The sequence below is a fragment of the Sarcophilus harrisii genome, chromosome 3 (assembly GCF_902635505.1).
Source record: "Sarcophilus harrisii chromosome 3, mSarHar1.11, whole genome shotgun sequence".
Taxonomy (NCBI): Eukaryota; Metazoa; Chordata; class Mammalia; order Dasyuromorphia; family Dasyuridae; genus Sarcophilus; species Sarcophilus harrisii.
The window spans coordinates 16,908,447-16,922,954 of NC_045428.1; the positions used below are offsets into that span (position 1 = coordinate 16,908,447).

The following is a 14,508-nucleotide window of genomic DNA, read 5'->3' on the forward strand; positions in this document are numbered from 1 at the left end:
GAGTATGAATGCCCTTAATAGATTTTCTAAGTCACTTCTTGCCGTCTAGTTTACTCTTTCTCATGTTGCAGTGATTCAGAAATCTGAGCAGTGAATTTCTGACCCTCATCTTTTTGTATTTCTCTCTGTAGAGTGATATGTCAGTTGATCCAGAAGGACACTCCTACTGTTCTTCTTCCATTATGACCTTCTCCAAAGTAGGTAATGAGCCTCCAAAGGTTTTCCAAGCTTCTTCTCAGACGCGGAGAGCTCCTGGGGGGGTGAGTATTTTGGAATAACTTGTAAAAGCAGGAACAGCTTACTGCTATTTGGTACCTTTTTAAACTGTTTTCTTATTTGAAATGTTTTTCTCTTTTTAAAATAAGTTTTTTTCCCCCCATAACTCTTATTTCCCTCAGTACCCTCTCCACTTCCCTCTGTAGAAGTGCTTGCCTTAATTAAACCTGGATCTACTACCATAATCCAGGAAAGCAAAGGCAGACTACGAAGTTACCTTGTCTAGTGCCTTTCTTAACCACCCCTGACACCCTCCCTTTCTTACCTAGAGCCTTTCACCTGATAAACAGGTAGCCCTCATGTGGCAAAGCATCATAGAAGAAACAGTCATTTCCTTACAGGGTGTTCTGGGTGGGTGTTCTGGGCCCAAGGCTGGGGAGATCTCCTTTCAATTCTTTTTCTCAGCTCTCTGCTCTACCTCTCTCACATTTGTCTTAGATACCTTCTGTGCTCTTAAATACCAGAGAATTGGCTTCCTTGAGCAGATGGAGAACAAACCAGATTTCTGGTTCCTAAACTGAAGTCTTTGGTGAAAATGTAATTTAGGAAACACAGTTGACCAAAGCCCTTCTTTCTCCTCATCTAGGAAGAGGTCATTGAAATTTTCCTAGACTTCCATTGATAAGGAAAGTTGTCCTTAAGACCGCCTCAAGTGGGCTGCCTCTGCTTCAGAGGCAGTCTCTACTCCCTTCCCTCCCATCTTTATATTTCTAGATCATTTTATCTTTGCATAGGCCTTCCTATCTTTTTCAATTTAATTTATTTTGGTTACATTTTAAGTTCTAACGTGTCTCCTTCCCTTCCTCCTGACCCTGCACTAGAGAAGTCCCCCATTCAATACAGATTTGTAGTTGTGTAAAATCATACTATGTCCACTTCTGTTTATCAGTTCTTTCTCTGAAGGTGGATTACATCTTCCTTCATAAGTCCTTTCTACTTTTGAATATTTTTGAATATTTATAGTACTCAGAGTAACTCGATTACTCACAGTTATTTGAAAGATAATGCTTTTACCTTATATAATGTTCTCCTGGTTCTACCTGTTTCACTTTTTATTATTTCACGCAAGGCTTCCCATGTTTTTCTAACATCAAGCAGCTCATCATTTCTTACAGCACATTCCTCAATTGATGGACATTCCCTCAAATTCCACAAAGAACCTCTATAAATATTTTAGAATTTACAGCTTCTTTTCCCTTTTCCCTGATCATTTTGGGAAACAGACCTAATCTAATAGTGGTGTTGCTGCGTCAAAGGGAATACCCAATTTTATATTACTTTGAGCAGAATTTCAGACTGTTATGCACAATAGTTGAATCATTCACAGTTTCATTGACAGTGTATTAATGTCCCACTTTTACCACATCCCCTTCAATATTTGTCATTTTCCCTTTCTAGCATCTTAGCTAGTCTTATTGGTGTGAGATGATCCCTTCAGGTTGCTTTAATTTTTCTCATCAGTAATGATATATAGAGCACTTTTGCACATGGCTGTCTCAGTACCTGAAAAGCACCCTCCAGAGTGTGCTCCTGGGCCAGAGGGCCGCAGTCTCTGCCCACATCTATGCCATCACCACTGTTTCCCAACCCTCAGTGCTCCACGTTGAGCTCTGGAGAGGCTGTCTGGCCCCCCTTTTGGATGGTCCTTGACAGTCCCACTGTAGTCACAGACAGGGCCCTGGGAATCCTCCTGAGCTCGGGCTTGGGACAACCTGGTCTTTCCACTTTCCACTTATGCCCACTGGCCCTCCTGAGCAGCACAGCCCAGACAAGCTTCCTGGAGCATGGCCCTGGCAGGGACTTGCTTACCCTGCCTCGGGGGCTAGCTTTGCCCAGGACATCATGGGATTCTTTAAGCAGGTTGGAAGCGGGTCTCTCCAATACTGGTGACTTTTCTCAGATTTTGAAGATTTGCCATTTTAAGCCTTTTGTCCACATTATAAATATGTTCTGGTGTCTTTTTACTTTGACCTAATTTGGTGTTTGGCTTGGGTTTACCCGTGCATGCCCCCTGAGGAAGGGAAGAAGAAGGGAGGGCTCTGGGAGGTTGAGACCTGCCCAGGAGGGTCCCATCTGGAGGCCAAACCGATGTCTAGAAATGAAAGAGATTCTATTGAGAGAACACCTCAAGGGTGGTGCAGGCTTGGAAGTCATGGGCCTTGGGTTCCAATCTTGGCTTTTAGGATAGCTTCCTCAGCCTGAAACGAAGGGGCTGGACTCAGTGACCGCAAGGATCCCTTCTTCTCCTGCCTAGGACTGTGTGAAGTCTTAGGCAAGGCCTCCCTTGACTCCTCCCTAAAACAAAGGGTCAGTAAGCCAGAAGGAGCCCTCTGGGTCTGAAGCTATGATCTTAAGAACGGGAACTTCTCACCTGGTCGGCTGTGGAGGAGGGTAGAACGGCCATCAGTCGCTGGGTTTTGATTCATTTTCTCTTAATTATTTAGATTAAGGAAACCAGGAAATCACTGAAAGATTCTGACACTGGAATAGAAAAAATGGCTGTGGGTCATCACATTTATGATCGGGCTCATGTCATAAATAGGCTAAAAAACAGCAAAACTGGTGACCAGGAGTTGAACCAAGAGTTCATCAATATGCGGGAAGGTAAGTGAGCCAGGCCTGCCATAGGCTGAGAGCAGCCTCCAGGAGGCGCCCTAGAGCACCCATCGTCCTCACCATGCATTGCACTCCATTTCCTCTTTAAAATATGGTTGATGCATCTTTTATACATCAGAGTCATTTCCAGATATATCTGCCCCTTGTTACAGACAGACAGACTGACAAACTCTATGTCTGTCAGAATATGTGCCATGCATTTTAACAGGCATATATGGTTTCTTTTGTACTCAGGAAATGGACTCCTTCACATCATCAATAAGGCATTGAACACTTACATGATGCTTTAGATTTTAAGAGTTTTCCATACAACAACATTGCAAGGAGGGGCAAAAATCATTATTGGGGGTTTTTATTTTATTTTTTTATTTCTTTTAAACTTAAATACAAAACAAGGAACACAACAGAACATGAGAAGATTCAATATTAAACAATAAATTTCCATTTCAATAAAATCTATGTAATCTGTGTAGGATTTATTGTTTTCAAAACTACTTAGCTTTTTGGTGTTCTTTTCTAGGTTTTCTTTTCTTCTCTGCCATGGTACTTTTTACTTTATTTTCTATCCTCTCAAGTGAAAGCTAAAATCAAATGCAAATACACACACACATGTCTATAAATATACACACACATATATGTACATATATGTAAGACCATACAATGCATATTTCTATTTGTCAGCTCTCTCTGGAGGTAGATAACATTTTCCCTCATAGAGCTAAATCTTTCCATGTTTTTCTAAACTGACCAACTCATCATTTGATATATAACAATAGTATTCCATCACAATCACATACACACAACTTGTTTAACCATTTCCCCAGTTGAAGAGCATCTATCATTTTAGTCAATCTCATAGGTGTAAGGTGATGTCTCAAAGTTGTTTTAATTTGCATTTCTTTAATCATTAATGACTTAGAGCATTTTTCTTCTTAGAAATAATTTTGATTTCTTCTTTGAAAAACTGCCTATTCATATCCCTTGCTCATTTATCAATTGGGGTATGATTCATATTCTTATGTATTACTTTATGTATTTGAGAAATTAGATCTAAATAATTTAGATCTAAATAAAAATATTGAATTGAAACCTAGTGTAGTTTTTCTATTTTTCTTTTAATTAGCTTTAACTTTGAGATCATGATTACTGCTTCTTTTTTTACATAATTAATTCTATTCCAGCCCTTTATTTTACCTCTGTGTATAACTCTTCTTTAAAATTTTGTTTCCTGAAAGCAACATATTGTTGAAACTCAAATTTTTAATCCATTCTGCTATCCATTTCCATTTTATGGGTAAATTAATCTCATTCACATTTTAAGTTAAAATTACTTGTCTTGTATTTCCCTTCATAGAATTTTTCATCACTATCCTTCTCAACTTATTTACCGTATCCCTCCAAACTTCTCATTTACTTCTACCTTACCTTCCTATTTCTCAACCCACTCACCCCTTTCCTAGGCCTCTTATTCCTGCTCTACTCCTAATTCTGAATCGGCACCCCCTTCTAAAAGCCCCTCCTTATCCTATACCTTCACTCTCTTATTTCTTTCTAAATGTAAAAGGCTTTTAATCCCCTCCTAGTTGTATGCTTGTTTCTTTTTTAACCCATTTCCTATAAGATTAAGATTCTAGCACTACCAGTCCCTTACCTCTACGTGTTTCTTCTGTATCAGTTCTTTATGCCTTATTTCTATGAAATAATTACTCCTTTTTATCTCTCCCTATGCAGTTTTATTTTTTAGAATCATTACATCATATATACCTCAGTCCAAGCTTTTTCTTAAAAACTACCCAAATTATGATTACTATAAAAATAGATATTTTCACATATAAGAAGTAAACAGTTTGACCTTGTTGTTGATCCCTTATGATTAGTCTTCCATGTTTACTTTATATTTCTCCTGCATCTCATAGGCCAAATTTTGTATTAAGGTCTGATATTTTTGTCACAAATAGCTGAAAGTCTGTTAATTTTTTTTAAATGTTCTTTTTTTTCCCATTGATGAGTATATTTAACTTTGCTGGGTCAGTTATCTTTGGTCACAACCCCAGCTTTTTGGAATTTTTGGGATCTCTTTCAGGTGTTTATCAGTGGATTTTTCTATTTCTACTTTACTTCCTTGTTCTAGAACTTAAGGGCAATTTTTCTTAATAATTTCTCATAATGTTATATCAGTATTCTCAATATTCTTATATTGTCTCTCAATCTGTTCTCCAGATCAGTTATTTTTCTGATGAGATATTTCATTCTCTTTCACTTTTTCATTTTTTTATTTTGTTTTATTATTTCTTGATGTCTTATAACATTATATAATGGCTTGATGTCATTAACTTTCCTTTGCCCAGTTCTAGTTTTCAAAGGAATTATTTCCTTAAGTTTTTGATTCTCTTTTTCTAGTTAGTTGACTTTTTATGATTTTTTTTCCCCTGAGGCAATTGGGGTTAAGTGACTTGCCGAGGGTCACACAGCCAGGAAGTGATAAGTGTCTGAGGTCAGATTTGAACTCAGGTCCTACTGACTTCAGGGCTAGCGCTCTATCCACTGCGCCACTTAGCTGGCCCTTGATTGTCTTGGATTGCTCTTATTTTCTTTTTCTAATTTTTCCTTGATAATCTCTTAATTAGTTTTAAAAGTTATTTTTAAGTTCTTCCTGGAATTCATTTTTGGACTTAAAACCATTTGACATTTCTCAATGAAAAAGGAGTGTTTTTTTAGCTCGACTTTCTTCCTCTGAATATGAACCCACATCCTCTCTATCCCCACAGTAGTTATCTATGGTTGGGTTCTTTCTCCTTTGCTTACTCATTTTTATTTTTATTTTGTTTATTTTTAGCAGCAATCATTATAATCAAGTTTTGGTTCTAAGGTGTGGGGAATGATGCCCTAGGCCTCAGGTCCTTTTTACTGTCATTTCTGAGCTCTGGGGGGGCGACCTTGGGTACTCCCCCGCCCAGACTACAGCCAGACCCCCAGCCAAGCTGTCCCACAAATGCTTTTGCTTCTGGTGGTCCCTCTGGTGGCTGTGAACTTCACCTGTCCTTTCTGGCTGGGACCTGAAACCAGGGACACTGCTTTCCTTCCTGCAAGTGTCCGCAGCCTGAGCCAGCATGTTCCCACCTCTCTACTCACCAGGTGTGTTCTGGCTCCTTCTCCCCCACAACTGCAGCCTGAGAGAGCATCTGGCCAGCACACTGTGGTTGGGGTCTCTGCACAGTGGAAGACCCTTCAGTCTCCTCCTCAGCCTCCCAGCCCCCATCCTGGCCTAAAACTGAAAGCTCCTGAGGCTTCAGTTGTATTTTTTTGTGGAGAAAACTGGGAGAGCCTGAAATCTTGTGACGAACTCCACCGTCTTCTCAGAATATGCTCCCTTGTTAGTTCTTAAACTTCAGAATACTGTACAAAATTGGTATTTTCTCTCTCCAGATTTGTCACCTTCATTATTAACAGATCAGTTTCAGGATAGTCGGTACTCTGTGTTTTCTCTGTGTAGACTTTGAAATACAAATGCAGTTTGTCAGAGTAGAGAGGAACATTGGGATTCTAGCAAATGACATTTCTGGTAAGGAGAAGTAATGGGAGGAGAACGAGCTCAGTAGTTGAGCGGCTGTCCAGCTGCCCCCCACAGGTGGAGTCACGACATGGTAGTTCATTACAGCATCTGGGATCCCCAGATGCGATGTGTAAATAAGCACATCCTCCCAACACAATTAAGAAGTAAAAGGAATATTTATTTAAGGAATCGGTGAGAGTCCAAGGGAAAGAACAGCTCTTGTCAGGCTGGGCAGGTAGATGCCAAGGCCCCAGGGATGGCGCAAGGGCCTCGAGTCCAGTGGCCCCATAAAAAGCCGGGGAACCAGAGGCCGGGAGCCCGGAGCTGAACCGGGAAGCCTAACCATGTCTTTTGTCTGTCTTCCAAAGCCGATGCCCGAGACTTCAATAACGAATGGCAAAGCCAAATTCTAAAAGTCATCCAGTCAGGAAAGAGGAACCTGGAAGGCACGAGAATAAGAAATGGTCACTCTGACGGTTCGTTGCCCTATGAAGACATTTCCAGAAGGTAACAGATGACTCCATTTTGTTGGGACGGCTGTAGGTGCCCCCCTAGACCTCAGGCTGTGTGCGCATGGAAGTGCTCTGAGGAACACGGGGAGGCTCAGACTTAGCCAGCCTCGTACTGGGGGTTCTTCATGGGCACAGAGCCTAGCACAGAGTAGCTCCTTCCTCGCTGACCCATGTCCCAGCCCAACGAAAGAGTGCACGCTAGTCTGTGCTTCGGGATGGAGACGGAAGCCACAGTGGCTGATGGCAAATGCTACCCTCATGTAGTTGCTGAGCTCCTGGAATATATTGGGGTTTGCATCTGCATGGTCTCTCTTAGTGTAGGATGGAGGGGGAAAAGTCCTATACCAGAGAAAGGATGGGGAGAAGGAAAGGGGAAATTTTGAATATTTGATCCTAAAATTTTTTTGGAATTAAGCACAAGATGAAAAAAAAGGAAACCTAAGCGTGATGTCCCATTTTTATGCTACATTTTGGGTATCTTTTTTTTTTTTTAAACCAATTTTTACCAAGGATTAGACTTTATATTTTGACTTAATCTTAAAAACAAAAAGAATGGAAAGAGAAGGCCTAGTCCTTGTGATGTTACGCTTCCAGACCCTGGGAAGCCGGACAAGGCCTTACACAGAAATCTGTTTTAGGCTGTAGGAGTTGGGAGAAATGCGGCTGAAGGTGGAAGGCTTCACAGAACCATCGTTGGATCGGGCAGAAGGCTACAAAGTAAAGAGAAGCCTTGGTTGGCGGAGTGTCTCCTGTGCCTAGCACCTTTTTAAACAATTATTTAAGGACTTAATTTTCTTCCTAGTAAGGAAAGGCAGGTTTGTCACCAGGAGGCTGGCCCCCAGGTGACAGAACCCTTTTTTTGGCCACAGCAATTCATGAAGATCCTCTTAAGTTGGGGTGGGTGGAGGAAACTCCAGCAGTCTTAAATTAGGGACAGTCAGTGGGAACGCCCCAGTGCTAAGGAGGACGGTGGTGTCCCCGGCCCACTCTGAAAGTCTCATTGACTGAGACCTGGCAATGTAGACTGTTCATGGGAGGTTCTGGAACACCAGCATGAGGTACTTGCTTTCTGGATGAAACATAAAGCCGAAATCCTGCGAGCGGCCACAGAGCTTAGGGCACTATGTGGCTGGTAAGACGTCATTGTAGTCTGTTAAAACAGCAGCTGCTTCTTTTGACTTAATGTGCAGTGAAACAAACAAATTAGAATTTTGAAGCTAAATTTGGGCTGTTAAAAGGTAAAGAATGATGTCGTAGTGGGATCTGTGGTATTTCTGTTGACTTACAAAGTCTGGCACCATTTCAGAGATGTATTAACACATCTGTTTCTCTGTGTATATCTATTTTACCCAGGGAGAGACCTCGCCAAAGATCCATCGAAAGCCAAAGAAGACCAAGGGCTTTTGAGGAAGCTCTTCAAATAAAGGGATCATCTGTCAAATCCAACAAAAAATAAATTTCCGTGCAATTTGATTTGAGTTTTAATTTTTTTCATTTTAATTGAAAAAAAAGGGATGGTGCTGCACAAGACCAGTCTTGTTCCTCATCGTTGGCCTTGACTGTTCTTTGGAACTTTACTCGCCTTGCTTTATTGCCCCTACCCTGGGCAGTTGCTCCTTTATAGCTACATGAGAATAAGTGCCTGGTTTTCAGCAATTAAGAGAAATTATTAACACAAAAAGCACTTTTAAGTTTGTTAGCACAAAGGCATGTGTATAATTCTAAAAACTTTATAAAGATAATAGTTTTGCTGTTTTTAACTTTCTTTTGGCCATGTTGTTCCTACTTTAAGCAGGTTTGGCTAATGTGTTTAGTTTTATGATCTACAAATAAAATTTATATGAAAATCAGATCTTTTAAAATATTTTTTTCCCCTGTGGCTGATCTTTCTGGAGTTGTGTTAATAAAGCTCTGGCTGAACACCGGCAGGTAATAGTATGTAATTACCATACGCTAGATCTTAGGGGAGGAACCTTTGTTTTTGTCACTCTTAAATCTTGATGTATTCATAGTAAAGTGATTTATTTTTTCAGAAATAGATATCTATGAATGATTGGGAGCTTTTATATAAAAGTGACTTATTTTTCAGAAGTAGATCTCTGATTGTGAATGATTGGGAGCTGTTATATTACATAAAAGTGACTTATCTTTTCAGAAGTAGATCTCTTTGAATGATTGAGAGCAATTATTATATTACATGATCTCATTTGCTGCTTGTATAATCCATTCCACTCTCCCTCTTCCCTCCTGATTGTGAATGATTGGGAGCTGTTATATTACATAAAAGTGACTTACTTTTTTCAGAAGTAGATCTCTGATTGTGAATGATTGGGAGCTGTTATATTACATGATCTCATTTGCTTCTTCTATAATCCATTCCACTCTTCCTTTCCCTTTCCTTGCTCTTCCCCTCTTTCTTTCATATACTTTTTTTCTTGTTCTCCTTAAGTATGTTTCTATTGCCCCAAGACGGAGATTTTCCCCTTTCATAGTAAACTCTTAAGTATACATTTTTATATAGATAGATAGATCCTTCTCTCCTCCCCCTTTTTTTGTGATATAGGAAAGTAAATCTGGTTGAGATTCTACGGATGTGATTATCTGAAATCCATCATCCATGAAATGCATAAGGGTACTTGATTTTTGTACTTGTATACTATCTGATACCTAAGTTCTGTGTTAAGGATTACAAACACAAGTCTCTTTTTTCCTTCAAAATTCAAGGATTTAACACCCCCCCCCCCAAATGTCTTTTTGTTCATTGTTTCTTCAGAAACACCAGCAATATTCCTCTCTAGAGGATCCGAACAAACACTCAGCTTCATTTACTGCCTTGGAATTAGGATTCAAAGCAGGTTCTTCATCTTAATTTTTATCCTCATAGTAAATACTGTTGTGCTTTCCATAGTTATAGCTGTGGGAGGAAGAGAGAACCTCCCCTCCATAAGCTGCTGTCATACTCTTAGCCATCCATTATCTTGTCAAAAATCCGGTGGGCATTTTACATGTTCTGATAATCAGGCTACAAAGGTATCATGTGAATATTTTACATGTGACTTCATTTTACTACTGAAACGGTTTGCCATCTGTTAAGGGAAATCTTTAGAAAGTTTTAAAGAAAAGCACAGTTGGAAACACATTTAACTAGAATATTAGGAAAAAATGTTTTTAAAAACGTTTTCAAAATTACCTTAAAATTTTTGTAAATGAGAGCTCTAGGAGAATTGGAGAAGAAATAGCTATAGAGGGAATGGTTGCTAAAGGAATTAACAGCTTGGTATAACGAACAAAAGTTTTAACCAAGCCACGGGTTCCTTGAAAATTAGAATTGGTCAAATAGAAGCTAATGACTCCGTGAGAAATGATAAAAGTTAAAAGAAAAAAAGTCAAAAAAAGGTATTTCATCCTGATGGCAATGACCAAAAAAAAAAAAAAAAAAAAAAAAAGCTTAGACATATTTTAAGAAACCACAAAAGAAAATTGCCAGATGGCAAAATGAAACTAGAAAGAATATTCTGATCAGCTCTTCAAAGAAATCCCAAAACGAAAACTCCCCACAACATTTTAGCCCAAACCTAGAGCTTCCAGGCCAAGAAAAATGCCTCCAGCCGACGGCAAGAAAGAGTACCGAGTCGGTCAGCCAGACCCCACCAAGCTGATTGTGAAGCCTGTGGAGTGGTCACTGCCTCACAGAAGCCTTTCCCCAGCATCCTGGAGAGACTCAGACCCACAATCCATGAGAGGACCTGGGAATGGAGAGAAGATGGGGCCGAGGGGAGGTGGGAGCAGCTTCAAGTGTGGGAAGGATGGCTCAGAGAGGGACCATGGTAGCATGGGTTGGTCTGTGGAAGATGGGGAGATGCAGATTGGAAAGAACACCATTTCTAAGCAGAAAAGCCTCACAGCAGCTTCGAAGGCTGAGGTTACCCAGCTTCTCTGGGGATCGGGTCAGGCGGGCGCTGCAGGACCAGTGTCTGATCCTGGGACTGGGTGAGCTACAGAGTCGGGCACGAGGCGGGGAGCATCGAAGGGGAGCTCCCGAGGTGCAAGGGGCCTAGATTTAGGACCACGGAATCATACCTGGCCTTGAAGGCCCCTTGGGGCCTCGCTCAGCAAGTCAGGAGATCTGGATTCGGTCCAGCTGTCACTAACTCACCGTGACTCAGTCAGACTCTCCTGTGTCTCCCTTTCTTTCCTTGTGTTTGGGGCAATTGCACCTACCCAAACTGACTACTCAGGAGTCGCTCCAAATGATGTACAGAAAGAACTTATTAGAATCTCGAGAAGCGGACGGTCCTGGCCTGTGGGCCTGAAAGGACAGCAAGGATACCCACAGGAGGAGACTCATTCACTTGAAGATGCTTACAGCTTTTACACATTTCAGACAAAGAACCCCCCAAATCCCCCCCTCTGCAGGCTGTGATTGGTCACATAAACCTTTTTCTCCCTATTCGGTCAGTGGAATGCAGTGAAAAAGGTGATATAAGCTTTCGGCCACTTAATTCCTTCTTTGGACAAGGGTCTTATCTAAAATCACGTGACTGGGGCCTAGAGGCCTGAGCCACTTTAGTGAACAGTCTCTGATCAATGTGTGCTTGATCTGTAAGTTCTTCACCTTTCCACACACTTGTAATAGTGATATTTAAAATTTGCAAAACGTCCTGTGTGTGGTCTCCACTGATCTTGCCCACGACCATGTGGAGCAGGCTCATTTTCCATTTTCCAGATGAGGAAACAAGCTTACAAATCAATAATAACAGGCCGAGTGAAGGGGGTTACTGGACCCAGAGGCAGGAAGACCGGATTTGCACCAGTCTCAGATGCTTGCCAGCTGGGTGACCGCACAGCAGTCATGTCACCTGGCCGTACCTCAGTTTCCCCAAAATGAGACAAAAATCACAGCTTTCACCTTGGAAGCTCCTTGTACGGGTAAAGCCAGATCTTTGCAAAGCCGGCTACAATTATGCTCCAGTATCTCAGCTTCTGATGAGTAAATGCTAGAAGCCCGGAGGAAAACCAGGCCTCTGCTAACCGGTCCCGCACAAGCCTGGGCCAGCCCCGGGGTGCCGGCCTTTCCCCCCTCACTCACTCTAATTCAGCCTGCCCGGAGCCTGCTCTCTGAGGGGGCTCCCCAGTTAGACCCCGCTCTGTGAAGGCAGGCACTGTCTTTTGCCCCTTTTGGTCTCCCCAGCGCTTAGCACGGTGCCTGGCACATAGTAGGTGCCTAATGTTGGGTGACTGAATTGAGTTTCTGCCCCCCCAGCGTTTCGCACGGAGCCTGGCACATAGTAGGCGCCTTATCCAGGCTGACTGAGTGTGGCTGCCAGGCAAAGAGAATGGGGAATGGACCGGGGGGACAAGGAGGAGGACGGCCCCCCTGTCTGTAGAGGGTGACCAGGATCCACCTTTTTGCGCATCCTGGGGAAACCTCTGAAGCCGCATGGGGAGCAAGCCCTACTGAGTCCGGCAGGGGGCGGCGCCGGCAGACCCGCGGCTCGGGCACGCCTGCGGGGCTCCCTCCGACCGGCAGAGGGCGCGGCGCCGCTCGGAGCTCCGACCTCGATAAGGAGACTTTCGGGCTGCCCCCGCTTCTTGGTCGCCCATTGCTCCGGAAGTGTTGGAACCCGGCCTCGCCGGTCCGGAAGTGAGCGGCCGAAACCCGGCGTGACTTTGAGCGGCTCTTGCTGCGCCTGCGGCTGGACGTGCGGGTGCCGGGAGACGGCGCCGTGGGTCTGCGAGTCCGTGCGTCCGTCCACAGTCCCGCAATGTGGCTGCTCCGAGTCCGGGCGGCGCTGGGCGGGCGCGGGCTCCGGCCCGGGAGGCAGGTACGGGGCGGGGCGGGGTGACCTTCGGCCGGCACTGTCACGCCCCCGCCTGCTTACCCACGTGGGGTCCGGGGGTCGCACCTTCTTTGGTTTGGGGGTCCGTGCCCTGGGGTGGACTGTGGGGGGGGGGGGAGAGACACGTGCGCCCCTCCCCCTCCCCGTGCCTCAGTTTCCCCATTCCCCGGGTCGTGGTGACAGCGCGCGTACAAAGCGCCTGCACCCCGGAGAGCGCTCTAGAAATGCCGCTGTTAAAGTGCCACGTGGGCGCCGTAGGCATTAAAACGGCATCGGTGCTGAATGTCACCGTTACTGTGAGGCACAAAGTAGGAGTCTGTTCTTACGGGGCTGGTGAAGCGTGGCGGTCATTAACAACGCTCCCTGGCAGTGGGGAGACGGGCGGCGGGGAGCGCTCGGTCTGCAGGCCCAGGAGTTCAAAGGCGGCCTGACCCTGGGGCAATCACTCCGCCCCCCTCCCCGTCTCCCCGCTGAGCTGGAGAAGGAACCGCTCCGAGGTCCCCCCCAAAAAAAACAAATGGGGTCACGGAGAGTCCGACGCAACTGAGCCGCGAAAGTGTCACCGTTGTTACTGACGCGGAACTGGTGCCTGCGGAGGCGGCCGCGTGTGTGTGTGTGTGTGTGTGTGTCAGTGTGTGTGTCAGCGCCACCGGTACTTTGTTACCGGAGCACAGTGTGCCAGAGCGCGGTACTTTGTTACTCGTGGGGGGCCCAGCGTGTCTGTGTCAGAGCGCGGTGGGTGGGCACGGTGTGTCTGTGTCAGAGCCCGGTACTTTGTTACTCGTGGCGGGCCCAGCGTGTCTGTGTCAGAGCGCGGTGGGTGGGCACGGCTTGTCTGTGTCAGAGCGCGATACTTTGTTACTCGTGGCGGGCCCAGCGTGTCTGTGTCAGAGCGCGGTACTTTGTTACTCGTGGGGGGCCCAGCGTGTCTGTGTCAGAGCGCGATACTTTGTTACTCGTGGGGGGCCCAGCGTGTCTGTGTCTGAGCGCGGTGGGGGGCCCAGCGTGTCTGTGTCAGAGCGCGATACTTTGTTACTCGTGGCGGGCCCAGCGTGTCTGTGTCAGAGCGCGGTACTTTGTTACTCGTGGGGGGCCCAGCGTGTCTGTGTCAGAGCGCGATACTTTGTTACTCGTGGGGGGCCCAGTGTGTCTGTGTCTGAGCGCGGTGGGTGGGCACAGCGTGTCTGTGTCAGAGCGAGGTACTTTGTTACTCGTGGAGGGCCCAGCGTGTCCGCTGTCAGAGCGCCGGACACACCACTGGCTGCAGAAAACCGCCGGGCCTGGCGCACTAGGTGGCGCCCCCGTGGAGGGAGCCCCCAGCCTGAAGGCAGGAGGGCCCGTTCTAATCTGGCCTCGGACACTTGACACCTCCTGGCTGTGCGACCCTGGGCAAGTCACTGAGCCCCAAGTGCCTCAGGAAATAAAACACCTTGGCAGATTCTAGCTGTTATAATAGTATGATGATAAAGCAAGAAATGCTGCTTGTTGCTGGGCAGGACTAGGGGAGCCCAGTTCCAATTTAATCTGTGCCACCCGTTTTGGACATTTGAATAGCAGCAGCTGTGGCATTTGTAGCATCCGCTATTTGCCAGGAGCTTTGCAATAATTCTCTCCCTCGATCCTCACAACAGCGCCGGGAGGACCGGGCTACTAGTGACGATAGTTGGGGAAACTGAGGCAAACGGGTTCGTGGCTGCCGCTGGAATGGTCT

General features: G+C 44.9%; 2 protein-coding genes across 5 annotated transcripts in view; both read left to right on the forward strand.

Moving 5' to 3' along the window:
• MLF1 (myeloid leukemia factor 1) overlaps positions 1–8,430 on the forward strand; it is a 49,657-nt gene extending 41,227 nt beyond the window's left edge. For 3 of the 4 annotated variants that reach the window (XM_031957574.1, XM_031957572.1, XM_031957573.1), the window contains 4 exons: positions 132–260; positions 2,721–2,880; positions 6,814–6,952; positions 8,311–8,430. In XM_031957574.1, the coding sequence (XP_031813434.1) occupies positions 132–260; positions 2,721–2,880; positions 6,814–6,952; positions 8,311–8,413 (531 nt within the window). In that variant the 3' untranslated portion in view covers positions 8,414–8,430. Of the gene's footprint in view, positions 1–131; positions 261–2,720; positions 2,881–6,813; positions 6,953–7,595; positions 7,675–8,310 lie in introns of all 4 variants that reach the window. The other variant, XR_004232739.1, reaches the window with a different exon arrangement.
• A 4,266-nt stretch (positions 8,431–12,696) lies between these two features.
• The window catches only part of GFM1 (G elongation factor mitochondrial 1), a 40,067-nt gene continuing 38,255 nt past the window's right edge, over positions 12,697–14,508 (forward strand). Inside the window, exon 1 of the mRNA XM_031957575.1 lies at positions 12,697–12,782. Coding sequence (XP_031813435.1) covers positions 12,723–12,782 — 60 coding nt within the window. The 5' untranslated portion in view covers positions 12,697–12,722. The remainder of the gene's footprint in view (positions 12,783–14,508) is intronic.